Source organism: Dioscorea cayenensis, chromosome 1 (genome assembly GCF_009730915.1).
Source record: "Dioscorea cayenensis subsp. rotundata cultivar TDr96_F1 chromosome 1, TDr96_F1_v2_PseudoChromosome.rev07_lg8_w22 25.fasta, whole genome shotgun sequence".
NCBI lineage: Eukaryota > Viridiplantae > Streptophyta > Magnoliopsida > Dioscoreales > Dioscoreaceae > Dioscorea > Dioscorea cayenensis.
The window spans coordinates 28758795-28774566 of record NC_052471.1 but is presented as its reverse complement, the minus strand read 5'-3'; the positions used below and the strand labels follow the sequence as shown (position 1 = coordinate 28774566).

Genomic DNA, 15772 nt, shown 5'->3' with positions numbered 1-15772 from the left:
TTATAATTTATTAACAATGTTTTATAAGGTGTTATATATATATATAATTAATTATAATTTAATATCTATAAATATATGTATTAAATATATTAGAGCACTCTTATGTTTGGATCATTATTTTTAGAGTAATGTTTTTGTTTTCTATACCTGGTACCTGGTAGCCTTATTTATTTATTTATTTATTTTGGACTGCAAATAGTGCCATTGAGGTCTAGGTTTAGGGTTTTAATTGTCTGATCCTTAATTTTAAAACATATTATTATTATTATTATTATTATTATTATTATTATTATTATAAACAATGAGATTCAGATACTTGCAGAGGGACCCCTTGCTTTATTTGAAATTTCTCTTCATCACCGTCATCAACCAAACAGTCTAAAACCTCCACCTTCGTTTGTGTGCCCTAATTTCTCCTATCTTCTCTCTTTCTCCGTTTATGGCCGCCGACTCCGATGAGGACGATCAAGAGAATGCTCCCCATCTCCTCCCACTCCTCCAAGATCAACACCAAGACCAATCTCCTCTATCGGAGCACCAGCAGGAGCACTACCTCAACTCAATCTCTGCCTTACTATCCATCCGCCAGCTCAAATCACAAGGTCTTTCGTTCCAGCTCTGGCCCGCCGCCCACTCTCTCGTCTCCCTTCTCGATTCCAACCCCCAAGCCCTCCTCCCTCTCAGACAAGGCCGAGGAGGCCAGTGCTCGACTCCGGCACTGGCCTCCTCGGCCTTGCTGCCGCCGCCATTCTCCTCGCCAACGTCACCCTCACTGACCTCCCCCACGTCCTCCCCAATCTCCGTTTCAACGCCGACTCCAACGCCAGTACCATCACAACTCCGCCTCATCTTCATCACCTTAAATCCTAATACCCAACTCCCATTGAAGCCTAGGGGTTTGCATCACCGTCGAAAAACGCGGATTGGGTGGCCTCCACCTTGACCCACCGCTTCGGCCTCAGCACCGTGCTTACTTGAGATGCTTTCCCCGCCACTTCTTCGAGGGTCACCGCATCTCGTTGGAGTTGAAGGGCCTGGTCATCGAAAGTGTGAGAGTTTGGCATTCTCCGATCTTTCCATTTTGTTTTTTTGATGCTTTCATGCCGGTTCTGAGCCTGGTTCTCTCTCCTGCATTTATTTTGTTTTTCCAATTTGGTTTTTGATGATCCTTTGATTTGTTTTTTAGTTTGCTCTCTTGATGAAACCCTCTTATGTTTTGATTTTGCTCTCTTGATGAAACCCTCTTATGTTTTGATTTTGCTCCTCTTGCAAATTAAAAAAAAAAATAGATAGTATTGGTTTTGTCGAAAATATAGTATATCAATGAGGGAGTACATGATTTGGAATTGTTTTGATTCTTTGTGTTTCCTTCTCTCTCTTTTTTTCATCCATTAAGCAGCAACATGATCAAATGCTCAACTTCTACGAATTTATGGAATGCCACCATGTCATTGTAAGGTAGGCAAAAGTGACAACCAAATGTGAATTTTGGTGTATATATATATCTGCATATCTAGACATGTATTAACAAAGAGAAAAATTCATGCATGTATATTCAGTATTTGATGAACGATCAATTTTTTTAATGTTTTTTTTTTAAATCTGAATATGAGGATCTTTGTTTCGGTCCAGTAGTGACAATGTCCTTGGGCATTTTATCGGTGTAAATTTATCCCAATACAGTCCTGATTTACTTGATACAATGTAGAGGTTTGGTTGAAAAGGAAATTCTGTGACAATGATTGTCTTATTGAGTTCTATTACGAATATCAATCTCTATCTAGGAGAGGTACTGAGTGGTCATAGACTAAATAATTTTCAATGTTCTGTACAAGTTAAGCGATATTCTGTGAAACTTCGCTCAGCATTTCCTTTGGCAACTAAAGAAAATCAATGACAACCTGAAAGGTTTAGAAATAAATTTTAAAGTATTTGAATTAAATATTTCAATTGGAAGTAGATGGATTGTAACTATGTTTTTGAACTGACTTTGTTTATATGATCATTTGGATTTAACTTAATACTTGGACTAAGACTCAATAGAGAACACTATGCAACCACAGGTAACATAGAGTTAGTGGGAATACTTGATAAAGTTGGCAAAACAAAAGATTTGACCTTCATATTTAATATTTCTGAACATAAGTTTGTAGCACTAGCACTTAGATTTTATTAAGACCTACAAAATTGAAGAAAAGAAGATTTACGGTCTCGAAAATTAGTTGGTTTATCCTTCAGGAATACCCACTTAATCAATCATGCAGATTCTTATTCTTGCCTTTATCTTAACAAAAATTGCTTGTTTACTGTTAATGCCTTCATCAGAGATGATATACTTGATAAGAATATCTATAAAAGGAACACTGCTCTAATCATGACAGTTCCTTGTTCTATTCATATAGTGAATCTTGAATTATTGTTTGAATTGCTCTGTTATCAAAACCATTCATGCCTTAATTGTTTCTCATTCAAAAATGAAAATTCCTTGAATAGGTTTCATTTCATGGATGACCAAAGATGATAAGTGTAGACAACAATGACAAGTACAGATGAGCAATCTTGTCTGGCTTCTATTTAAAAGGACATGAATGGATAAAGAAATTTTAGATTTCTATGATTGTTTCGTTTATGGTAGGACATGCAGTTTGTGCTGTTTAAAGAAAATTTTAATACAAACATATATGTGTGTGTGTGTATATTTGTTTGTGCATCATTGAGAATAACCATGGAGATGTGTATATTTGTTTGTGCATGATTCAATGTATGAACTTCTGGTTATTCTACTAGTTTAATTCTTGATAATTACTTTCTTAGTTTAACCAATGATTAATTGATGCATATGGTTCTTGGTTCTTGGTTCTTGTTATTGAGAAATTACTGTCTTAGTGTCTTCTATTTCAGATATTGTTTCACAACATAATCATTTGAGTGCAAGGGAGCCTCTGGCTATGCTATCAAAATCCCTGGGCTCAAGATGGCCATCAAGGTATTTGTTGAGTTTTAGATCTTCTGCCATTTCAGTTAGACTCCTTTAAAATGGTTTATCGTCTATGCGATTTCAGCTTGCATAACTTATATCAGCATTGCATAACTTGAGTTAAACTTCCTTGATTTGATATTCTTAAAAATGATTATGTATTTATCATCATTTTTTGTAGGGATGCAATCTTCAATGATCTTGTCAAGCTTATAGCATGTCTTGACCTCTCTGTGTGTGCAACTTAAATCTAATCCATAGCTTCAATTATTATCCACTTCCAATGAACTTTTTCAGATGATTCAGAATCAATTACCTTTTTCTGGTTTGGTGCAGATGAATAAAAAATTAGATACTACTAGAGGCTGTGTTGTTTTCTCTGTTTGGGACTCTATACAGAACTTAATTATTTCTTTGTTCTTCTGATGAGACTTTGACCTCCCTGACCTAATGCTGCATTTCAAGTGAACATATATCTGTCAGTCATTTTTCCATGCCTCACTGATTTTACATATATTTATTGCTCTTCTTTTCTGTAACTCATTGATTCTCCTCTATTGCTCTAAACAGTGTTCGAGTCTCGAATGAGCTAGGAGTTGGGAATCTAAAAGTGGCGAAGTTCTCAGTATTTGTTGTCACAGTCATATCACTGAACATACAGACTACTTCTGTGATTATAATCATAGTAACAAAAGAGGATTTTCCCAAACTTTTCACGGAGAACGAATTTGTTAGGGAGAGAGTGAGCAAAGTTGCTTACTACCTTTGTGCTTCAATTTTTTCTTGGAAGCATACAACCTGTTATATCATGTGTTTATAATCTCTACTTCCCTTCTCCACTGTTAGTTGAATTGGATTAAGGAGAGAATGAATTGGATTGCTCCCTTTTTTTATTTTATTATTAATTTTTTTTATGTTATACTTTCAATTGGTTTCATTCAAAAATATTGAAGATGATTTGTTTTGTATTAACTTGAAAATTGTTTTGTATTAACTAGTTTTCTTATTGAATTCTTATGTTATTGAATATTTTTATCAATTTTAATGTGATGTTGTTGGCTATAAGTGTTTATTACATTTTAGGATGGTGTTTGATAATATTATCATTTTATTGAATTGGATTATTAAAATTATTATTTGTAAAATGGTATAGATTACAAAACCACTACAATTGATTCTATTAACTGTTACAGGTGCAATAGATCAAATGAAACTATTGCAGTAATTTGTACATAATCGTTGCTATAGCTATTTCCTAACCGCTGCAACATATACTACCAAACCGCTACAATAGATATTACAAAACCGCTGCAATATAAATTACGAACCTGATACAATAGATATTAATAAACCGTTGCAATAGGTGTTGTGAAACTGTTGCATTAGATAAAATAACCATTGCAAAATAAACTGCTGCAGTATATAAAGAAACCACTGCATAATTAAAAACCGCTACAAAAGTCAATGCCAATTGGAATTGTTTAGGCAACGGTGTAAAACCACTGCAATAGGATGTATAGAAACGCTGCAATAACCTATTGCAACGGGAGCAGATGCAGCGGCTGCCAATTCGTTGCAATAGATCTTATGCAGCAATTTTAAGGCATTTTGCAACGGTTTATAACCGCTACATAGAGCTAGTCATATCATTCTTTTTTGGTGATGTCAATGGAGGTAAATAATATGTTTTTTTTAAATAAAAAATTTATTAATAGTGGTGTGCATCCAGTCAATTCGATTAATCAAAACTTATTATTTTTCAAAAAAAAAAATCAAATAATTGAATCTTCATAGAACATCTCTAACGCTCATAGCGTTTAATGGTTAAATACCCCATAAAAATTATATGATGGTCACCAAACATTTGGTGGCTGCCATACCGTTAATCATGTGATCCACTCATATTTTTAAAATAGAACCCATGAGTTCATTCATAGTTTTAATAGTTTTTAAATATTTTAATAACATTTAAATATTTCAGTGATGTACTTGTTTAAAAATATTTTTTAGATATATTAACTAATTATTTTTAATTATATAATAAAATAATTTTTAAATAAATGTATTTATTGTGAATTATTAAAATAATAAATAATATATAACTATGGTCCCATATTAGATAGTATAATTATTATAAAAATAGTCTATAAATAAGAGTATGGTCCATATTATATAGTATAATTATTATAAAAATAATCTATAGATAAGAGTTTAATGAGTTGATAAATTGATTTGGGGTCAAGCAATTGGATGATATAACCATTAAAGATGTCTTAAACTTGATTTAATTTGTTATTTATATAATACTCACTCTCTAGCTTATTAAAATTTTATAAAACTCACTCTTTAGAAAACCTAATATTTTGAAATTAAATAAAAACAAATCAATTTTTTGCATCGTTTCATTCGGTCGTTCACAAGTCAACAAACATTAAAAAAACATTTATTTGACTAGTCAGACAAATTGAGGGGAAAAAACAACCAACACTAAAATAAAAAAAAAAAAATACTTATATGTTTTTATAAAAGATATTTACTTAAATACCCTTCCAAATGACTTTTAGGGGGCAAAATTACTTATTATATTTTTTATAAAATTTTTTTTGGTCAAATGGTCAACAAAATGGGGTTGCCTTCTCCTTCAAAAACAAGAAGCTTTGAACCTTCTGCACCACTTTTCACCTTCACCTTCACCTTCACCTCATCGTCTTCCTCGGCCATGGCTTCATCATCCACACAAAAACCCCTAAAAATTCTTGAACAATCTCATGTATCTCCACCACCGGACTCAGTCCCATCCACCACCATCCCCTTAACCTTCTTCGACATCATTTGGCTCTTCTCCGGCCCTGTTCAACGCCTCTTCTTCTACAGCTTCCCTCACTCCACCTCCCATTTCATCAACTATCATCTCCCAACCCTCAAAACCTCCCTCTCCCTCACTCTCCAATCCTTTTTCCCTTTATCCGGCCATGTCCGTCAACTCGGCAACGAGTTTGAGCTCTTCTACATTGATGGTGACTCAGTCTCCTTCACTGTCGCTGAATCCAACTCCGACTTCAAAACCCTCTCAGGCCACCAACCTCGAAGTTTCAAAACTCTACTCTCTTTATCCCCAGCTTTGAAACCCATCCCCGGCGAGCTCATCGGTGGTCCTCTAATGGCGATTCAAGTCACAGTGTTCCCAAACCAAGGCCTTTGTTTGGGCATCAGTATAAATCATGTGGCATGCGATGGCACAAGCTCCATGAACTTCATGAAATCATGGGCTGCTACTTGCCGTGCCGGCGCCGGCTCGCCGGTGCTCGCCGTTCCTCCGGTGTATGACCGGAGCATGGTTGTGGATCCGGCCAACTTAAGTTCAATATACTACAAAGCATCCATGGAGGCAGCTAAAGCAGCAGAAGCAGCAGCAGCAGCTGAAACCCTAACTCTGGCGTGCTCCAAATCCACCTCCGGCGATCATGAAGAAAACATGGGCTTAGTTAGTGCTACGTTCACGTTGAGAAAAGATCAACTGGAGAAATTGAAGAAGATGATGGGATCTAAGAGCTCAACGTTCGTGGTTGCATGCGCGCATGCGTGGACGTGTCTAATGAGGTCAAGAAGGCAGCCGGAAGAGAGAACAGCGTACGCGGCGTTCGCCGTGGACTGTCGACATAGGCTGGAACCGCCGCTGCCAGAAGGGTATTTTGGGAACTGTGTGGGGGCTGCCTTTGCTGAGGCAAACGCCGGGGAAATGATCGGAGAGGAAGGGGTTAAGGTTGCCGGTGAAGTGTTAAAGAAGGCAGTGGAGGAGTTGGGTGGAGGAGTGCTGAGAGGGGCGGAGAAGTGGCTGGAGAAGGTGATTGAGGTGCTGCCGAAGAGGCCGTTGTCGGTGGCAGGGTCTCCGAAGTTTAAGGTTTATGAGACGGATTTTGGGTGGGGGTCGCCGGAGAAGGTGGAGGTGGTGTCTTTGGAGAAGAATGGATCTTTGTCAATGGCGGAGAGTGGGAAAGAAGAAGGTGGGGTTGAGATAGGGTTGGTGTTGACCAAAGAGGAGATGGAGGAGTTTAGTTTGGCTTTTCATGCATGATGCTCTTTAGGTTCTTTCTTTTCATAAATATTCGGGTTTCATGTCATTAGGATTTGAGTCTTGTTATAATTTAGGCGTTGTTGATGTTTGTAATAAAATATATTAATGAATAAAAAATGAAAAACTTATTTATGTATTAATCTAAACAATTAGCTTAAGGTTTTGATGCTTGTGTTGAGCTGTTCAATTCTTAAAAAATTAGGGTTTTATTTTGTATTTTGTCTTGAAACAAAGAACAGTTTTATAATGTAAGGTTGTGAATGAAACATTAGCTGGCTACTAACAGACATTTTGATGTTTTTAATTAATTAAAAAATGAACTACAAAGAAAATATAATTAAGTTATTTAATAAACTAAATTAATGATTAGAGTTTTGATGCTTATGTTGAGCTGTTCTATTCTAGAAGTTTTAGGGTTTTGTTTTGCATCCTTTGTCTTAAAAATTTCTAGAATATATGTATATATATCTATATCTATTTATACTATATATTAATTCTATCCCTTGATGATGTTAGTTTGGCCCACTATATATATATTTTTTAAATAGAGTTAAAATTTATATTAATTCTATACTTGATGGTCTTCACAGGCTTGATTGTTTTTTTTCCTTTATTTATTATTGTTCTTTTCTTAAATGCAAGTAAGGACTTGCATTCCAATCAATGACTTTATTTATTACATAACCAAATAAAAATATTTAAATATATTAAAGGAAAGTACCAATGCTTAATTTTTTTTTGGCTAATAAACTAATTGTTTCATTTTCTTTAAATCACAAGAATCAATATTTAGCTATTAAAAATATTAATTTTGATTATTAATAATTTAGTTTTGATTATGACCAAAATATCCTATAATTTTTTCCCCTTATTTTTTTAAAAATAGAATGGACGGTGGATAATTTTATCAAATGAAATGCACATGAAGAACAATTTAAACATATATGATACTAGCAGGATACATAAGATGCGGGTATCTGTAAACATATAAATAATTGTTTTTTTTACAAATTAAATGAGCTAAAGATATATAAATAGGGTCTAATCTATACATAAGGGTTAAATTTTCAGGAGATCACCCAACTTTACTTCGTTTTCAATTTGGTCACCCAAGTTCAAAACGCATAAAAACGATCACCCAACTATGATTTCTTTTCACCGGTCAGTCACCTGACCAATTCCAGCCCTCATAAACCTACGTGGCAGCCGGAGCGGCTCTGTCAGCAGGGCTATGCTGACTCAAAATCCTGATGTGTCAGCAGGGCTATGCACATATCAGCTTCAAACCCTCCACGTCATCATCAAGCTTATTTCTTCATCTTCTTCCTTAATTCAGAAGAAACGAGGCGACGATGTCTTGCGAAGACAGGGTAATAGGCGAGATCGGTCTGAAGAGTCTCACCGGCACGACGCCATTCATTATCCCTCCATCCAACCCTTTACCGGAACGGAGCCTCTTGGCCACTGCCACCGATCTCGAGCTCCTCCTCTCCAACCTCTTCCTCTTCGCTTCCAACCTCTTCAGGCTCTACATCTTCTTCTTCTTCCTCTGCTCCTCTTGCGCCTCCGTCGGCATGAGCTAGCCCTCTTGATCGGCCGCATCACCATGAACTCCTGCTCCCTCTGATACATCAACACTATCGCCACAAACGACGAACGAACAAGCTTCTCCTTCTTCACCTTAACGCCAAGACACCCATAGAGAGAAAAGCCCAAGGCTGAGCGCAATCTCAAACTCTCCTCGAGTCATCTCCGGCGGCTCTTCGAAGCACAGACCGCTCCTATACCGCTGCAAGAGATCTCTAGAATAGCCATGGCTTCTCGACAACGCCCTCTCTATCTCCTTCGCCTCCATTGCTCCAAAAACACCGCAAAGACTTGATTTTTAATCTAAAAGACGTAATATTTTTCATGAATTATTCACAAAAATGAGAATTTTTTTTTATCAAGAAACTTCCTCGGAATTGGATTGAAAATGCGAAACAAAGAAACGAGGCCATGGAGAAGAGGAAGATAATAGGTTATCAGGTTGAGGCGAAGGATCCAAGAACCCGCTAAGAGATCGCCCGAGAAGCCGGGGTAGGGGAATCAACACGAGATCTTGATGATGGCGTGGAGGGTTTATTTTGAGTCAGCATAGCCCTGCTGACAGAGCCGCTCCGGCTGCCACGTAGGTTTATGAGGGCTGGAATTGGTCGGGTGACTGACTGGTGAAAAGAAATCATAGTTGGGTGATCGTTTTTATGCGTTTTGAACTTGGGTGACCGAATTGAAAACGAAGTAAAGTTGGGTGACCTCCTGAAAATTTAACCCCTATACATAATGTTAATTTGTATTAATTGACACGTGGTGCATTCTTAACAAAAGGTATAGTGTTCCGCAAGTTCATTCAATAACTCTCTAACTTTTCTTTTTCTTTCATTAGAAAAATATATAAGTCGTTTTCATTATCTCTCTTGTTATGATAATTATCATTAAATATTATTAAAAGAGGCAAATGTGACTTTGCTATTGGTTTTGCTTTGACTTTTTTTTTTCACTGGGCTCCACACCCTTTTAATTATCATTGTTTTATTATATAGGTATTGCAATCATACATTATATTGTTATGTTATATTACCAATCACTAACTCTGAAATGTCTCTTTCATTTTCATAAAAAAAATATATAGGTCTTTGTCACTGTCACTATTGTTATAATAATTGTCATTAAATATTATTAAGAGGAGGCAAGTGTCACTTTGAATTGAGTTTTGCTTTGACTTTTTTTTTTCGCGGTCTCCACATTCTTTTAATTATTAGTCTTATTATATTGGCAGTCTAATCATACATTATATTGTTATATTATATGATAATTATCGAAGCATCTCTTCCACCTCAAACAAGCATTTCTGTAACCTGGACTTGCTTCTGATCAAAACTTTCAACATTCCTAGGTTCAATGGTCTTAAGAGATTTCATTGTTCCTCGATCAACATATTGAAGCTGGAATCATGTCCTTAATCTGAGATCCAACATGTTTAGGTTCTCCATAGCAAAGTATCTCGGCGTAGTTCATCCAAAACCGATTTTTGTCTTATTTTTATTTTATTTTTTGTATTCATTATGGAAAATTTATTTCATAAGAGATATAAGAATAGGGAGAAAGAAAGATCAAGAAAGGTATTATTTTTCATCATTAATTTTTCTTTAATTTTGATTAAAATTTTGAATTTTTTTTTTATTTGGTTTTGTTCACAAGGGGTATAAGATTAGACAAAAGAGATCAAGAACGGTACCACTTTTAATTCAATTTTTAGGTCTTTTTATTTTATTTTTTGTCATTAAATTTTGATTCAACATTTGATTTTGATTGTTTTATTTTTGTTGACAAGTATTAGATTGGAGAGAACAAGAGCTTAAGTACCATTTTTTTATATTTAAATATCTTTGCTTGAATTTTAATTCAAGCTTTGAGTTTTCTGGTTTTTGGTTTTTGTTTTAGATGCAAAGGAGAAGAAAATGGAACGGTATGTGTTTAAAGGGATTCATAATTATTTTTTTTATTAGAAATTAATTTTGTAGTAATTTTTTGTTTAATTTGTCAAAGGAAAATGTAAATTTTGGTTTTTTTACATCAATATTTTGTCAAATATTGCAATGTTTAAGATCTCTCCTTTAATGCAAGTTTAGAACTTTCACAACTTGCAATAAAATATTTCTTATGCGCCTTTTGTTTTTGTACTTAAATAAATAACGGAAAATTATTTATTAGTCCTTGTAACTTTGTAAATATCCCCTGCAATCCCTCTGACATTTCAATTCCTTCTGCAGTCCCTCTTTTTTCAGTTCCTGCATTAGTTTATTTTATTTAAAAATCCAATTTTTCCCCGCTTACAAAATGCACTTTCTTTTTATTAATTATATTTTTTATTTAACATTGTGTGTTTGTGTGTAACTTCACAAGTTTTCATTTAAAATATAATGTTTTTGTTTAATATTTGTTGTTAATATTTAATATCTTAGTTTGTTATTTACTATTTTGTGTTTCAATTTAAAATTGCTGAGGGGCATTTCTGACAAAAATACTGAAAAATAATCTATCATATGGTGTCAAAAAAAGTAAGGACATTTTGGGGATATGAAATAGTCTAGAGATTTTTGATCAAGTAACAAAGTTAGAGGGATGATATGAATAATTTCTCAATAAATAATAAAATCATAATTATGTAAAAAATTAAAATTTATCTTATTGTTCTTTCAATAAAGTTCATTTGGATCATGAGTTACTTTATTATCATAATAGGTAAATGTATAAATATTAATATAAGTTATCTATAATAGGCACCTATAAAACACAGTAACATATTATAAATATTTAATAAATTTATAACCTAACACAAGATCTATGATTTGGATGGTTGTAAGTGGAGAAAAGATATTTATTTGTCCCACTTGAAAAAAATGTTGGTATAAATAACATTTTTTTTCCATGGTGAGGACAATCATTATAAACAAATTAATACTCATAAAAGTTGTCTTACATATGTAATAACAGTTACATTATTTCTCGAACTTTCCTTCAGCACCGTGATGTTATAATATAATGTCAATTTTTTTAATTTATTATGCTATAATTTAATAAGATTTTTTTAAAATATTTAAATAACTTTTTAAAACAAATAGTTAAGAATCACATATTCATCAAGCACGCACAACTACATCTCTTCCACTTTATGATTTTTCTATTATTACTATGATTATTGATGAATGATAATACATGCGATGATGGCGACCATATCATTCGTAATTCCAAATAAAAGCAGACCTGGATAAAAACTCAAATATGAGAACAAATGCAAGAACTCCACTGGAACATCATCCTCCCCCTGTGCGTCGGCTTTTGTCATCGCAGATAGTGTTTGTACATTCAATGCCTTCGATATCTTCTCCTCGAACCCCGGCTTCTTCTGATCGTCTCCCCACCTCGTCATGACCACTCTCTCCGCTTTCAACATTATCATCATCACAAGTGATCCCGTAGGCTGTATTGACTTCATGCAAGAATTAGTACATCAATCAGAGCTAGAATCGGCTCCTAAGTTAGAGCTTCAATATATCTAGGCTCACCAGTTAGTTTTTAGTTTGTACTATTTAAATACAAAGAAGAAAAATATTGAAAGCTATGTGTGAATAAGAATTCAAGATATATATATATATATATATCTTTTTTGATGATCTTCATGGAAAATGCAAATATAATTATTTATGTAATATTTTGTCAATTATTACAATGTTTGAATTTTCTTCTCCAATATTTTTTTAAAACCTACTTATGTAAAAACTTTATATGTAAATTTATTTTAAAATAAAATCAATGCCAAATTTAATTATCATTAGATGTTATTTATCTTTATTGGCCCTAATTTATGGAAAAAATTATTTATATATTTAAAGATACCTGCAGCGTTAGATTTTATATATTTATATATTTAAGTTTATTTGTCATATTGTTCTTAATTGTTAAATTTTAATATACTCGTTCATAAAAATTGTATCTATATGTATATATAAACAAATCTATCAATAATTGTGCATGTATACATTTGTTAAACGTATATGATATACATATATGTAGGTATACGATGTGTACAGAGTATACTTATATCTTGTATAGTCTCTCTTCCTATATGTAGATCCAAAGGGTCATTCATGTTCTTTGTTCAATCAATGAGGATTGGATTCATTCTTTCTTCTATCACTCTATCTTCTATCATGGTATCAGACTAGATTTCTTCTCCTTCGGCCGTTGTTGGCAGTCGCCTTCGGCCACCTCTCCCGGCCATCTCCTTTTCCAGCCACTATCTCCTCCTCCCCTTTCTTTCTCAAATATGGCCCTCCACCAACCCTGTGGACCCCACCCTTTTATACATAATATTATTATATTATTTATTAACTTTATTATTTTCTATTTATTTAAAAAAATCCTTACCCTTATCCACAACGGTTACCAAATCTCGCTTTCTAATTTTATCCCACAGTCCACAATCACCTGACGTTGTAAAAAAAAAAAAAAACTTAAAACCAAACAATGCCTTCTTCTGCTTTGTATATTGTGCTGGCGGTGAAGTCAAGGAGATCTTCTCGTCGCCAATTGTTCAAGTAGGTTGTTGCACTCTTTGTTAATGCTTTGTGTTGTTGTATTGTCTCAATGAGTTTGTTGCTATAGGAGTAGTCTTTTGCTTGGGCTTCATTTTGGTAATCATTCTAATCACCGCTGTATCTAAACCTAATGACTTATCTATTACCAAATTCAAATCTTGCCTATAAGTTATGGGGAATTGGATTTATTTCAGTATAAGAATCAGAAATTTTGTTATTAGCATAGCAAAGATGCCTCTTTATTTTTGGGAGATCTAGAAACCGAATTTAGAGGAGATCAAAATACATAATTTGTAGAGCATAATCTTAGCTAGCTTATTGCAAAATTTCAGATTTTTAGATGTATATATTGTAAGTTACAACCCATAAATTCAGTGGCCTCAGATTTTGTGTATACCGTGAAGCATTTTTTATTTTTTTGATGACTTTAGTTTTGAGTTAGATATATAATTATTATATAGTAAAGTTGTAGAAGTCATCATGATTTATGGATCTGAGAAATATCATAATTTTTGCCTATGTAATGGTTGACTTATAGCCATATTACTATACTTGTACCCAAATGATTTTTATGTAGAAAGCATGATGTTTTGTTAGACAATTTCATGGTCTTCTAGGTAGAATTTGGAGAAGAGGGAAATATAAAAGTTATATAGGCTAATGTTTTCTAGGTATTTGAAAACGTTCATAATTTATACTCTTGTATTTTATGAAATTTGATTTTATGAGTAAACTATCTTGGATGGGATGTCTGTGGAAAACATCAATATTGGTGGTTATTTTTTATGATTATATAAATTGAATTGGCTAAGGTGGAAAATATAAAAGTTGTTTATTACTAAGTTTTCTGATGGTTGTCAAAATATCATTGATTTTGGAGTTATATATTGAGAGGTATGAATGTTTTAAAGAGATATGTCAAAATTATAAGTCTGCAGAAATAGTTGGACATTCAAATAAATGTTTTTCTTTGAGTAGTGCTCTAAACTATGTGAATTTTGGATATGTCATATTTGTAGGTGTATACTCTTCTCATATCTTGAATTTTGTGATTTGGGAAAATATAGAAAATGTTATGCTAGATTCAATTCTCAATGGCTTGAGTCCTACTTGAATCATACTTTTGTTAATCTTTATATATATATATATATATATATTTCTATTCTAGTGAGTTCCTTTGTTAATGTTCAGAATCTATAATAGTTCAAGTAGGGAGAATTGATCACTCTAGTTAAGTGGTTAAAAATCCAGTGCTATGTACTATCTTCTGATATTGCTGCAAGCTTTAGAAGTTAGGTTGGCTTAGAACTTCTTTCAATTTTCTTGCTTGTGTTAAAAGGATTTTTAATATCTTTGGAATTTACTATCAAATATAGGGTATTCTAAGTAAACTTGTTTGATTTGGGATTCAGAGTTTTTGGACGTTAATCAGGTAAATAACACCACATATAAATGTATATGTATATATATAATTTTTTATTATCAACAATTTTGTATTTATTTAAATCCTTTTAAAGCTTGTTTATATAATATTAAAAAGTTTGTTGGGCATTGATCCAATTTTTGTTATTATATACTTATTAATTTTCGAATTATTTTTCTTTCCTTGAAACATTAACTCCCACATTTTGATCATATATGTTATTCTTTGAACTATTATGTTTGTAAATTGTTTTGAATATAATTGGATAATTTTACCGTAAAGAAGTGGGATCATGCGTATGTTTGTATATTTGCTTGCCAAATTATTCTACAAATTCTGTTATTCTCAGACCTGTATGAAATTTTGAAATTCTGAAATTATGTTTTGTTTTCGGATAACAAAGTTATTTTGATATAAATACGTTTAGTCTCCATTTAACTAGGCACTAACCCTATCATTGGGGGTTAAACACTGACCATGTCGACATGAAAATCTGACTCTGTTAATAAACTATAGTTTCGCACCGTTCCATCAGTGAAGAATAACGACATCTGATATTCTGGCTCGGGTCACCGAGGGTAAACAAATAATCTCTGATATTCTGGCTTGAGTCACTGAGAATAAACAAATGATTTCTGATATTTCGTTTTAGCCATAGTGATTTGGAGACATATATTTTTGTTTGTTATTAAATTGTATTTTTTAGCCACTTTGGTTTTATAAACTATAGTTTGGATAAATATCTGTGCTATCTGATACGATCGATTACTGTTTTTAATCCAATATTTTTAGTGGGCTATTTACTGGGCTGTCAAGTTTATAAATAGTTGTTTTCTCCTTTTTAGTTTAGGAGTATAATAGCTTAGCGGGAGTGATCAACTATCAGATCTGTCCATAGTCTAGATTGAGACCAAAATTTTTTTTGTCTATATTGTATAGATGTGGTCATTTTGAACCGAAACCGTGGAATCGAACCGTCAAAAACTGGAACCGGTAAAAATGTAACCGTCCTAAAACCAGAAACGGAACCTTCATATAAGGTTCGGTTCGAGTTTTAAAATTTTAAAAACATGGAACCGGTTGTTCAAACAGGCAGTTCAATCACCGATTGAACCGCCGGTTTTACTTAAATCAAAGATTCAAAATATCAAATTACT

At 33.3% G+C, this 15772-nt stretch overlaps 2 protein-coding genes and 1 pseudogene across 6 annotated transcripts; all 3 read left to right on the top strand.

Annotated features, from left to right (window-relative positions):
• The first annotated feature begins 336 nt into the window (after positions 1 to 336).
• LOC120264927 lies at positions 337 to 890 on the top strand (annotated as a pseudogene).
• Positions 891 to 900: 10 nt separating this feature from the next.
• On the top strand, positions 901 to 3875 carry LOC120264935 (protein DETOXIFICATION 33-like). Of its 5 annotated transcripts, XM_039272854.1 has the most exons (5): positions 901 to 1049; positions 2887 to 2986; positions 3159 to 3210; positions 3314 to 3455; positions 3548 to 3875. In XM_039272854.1, exons 1-4 carry the CDS (start codon positions 980 to 982, stop codon positions 3401 to 3403), a joined length of 312 nt encoding a protein of 103 aa, XP_039128788.1. In that variant the 5' UTR covers positions 901 to 979; the 3' UTR covers positions 3404 to 3455; positions 3548 to 3875. The 5 variants fall into 5 exon arrangements, 3 of the variants coding, with proteins under 3 accessions (XP_039128788.1, XP_039128779.1, XP_039128772.1); XR_005537590.1 differs by lacking the exon at positions 3159 to 3210 and having other exon boundaries at positions 2902 to 2986; XR_005537589.1 differs by lacking the exons at positions 3159 to 3210; positions 3314 to 3455 and adding an exon at positions 1400 to 1458 and having other exon boundaries at positions 2902 to 2986.
• Positions 3876 to 5510: 1635 nt separating this feature from the next.
• On the top strand, positions 5511 to 7202 carry LOC120273195 (malonyl-coenzyme:anthocyanin 5-O-glucoside-6'''-O-malonyltransferase-like). Its single transcript, XM_039279859.1, has one exon. It carries the CDS (start codon positions 5589 to 5591, stop codon positions 7050 to 7052), a length of 1464 nt encoding a protein of 487 aa, XP_039135793.1. The 5' UTR covers positions 5511 to 5588; the 3' UTR covers positions 7053 to 7202.
• Positions 7203 to 15772: the final 8570 nt, after the last annotated feature.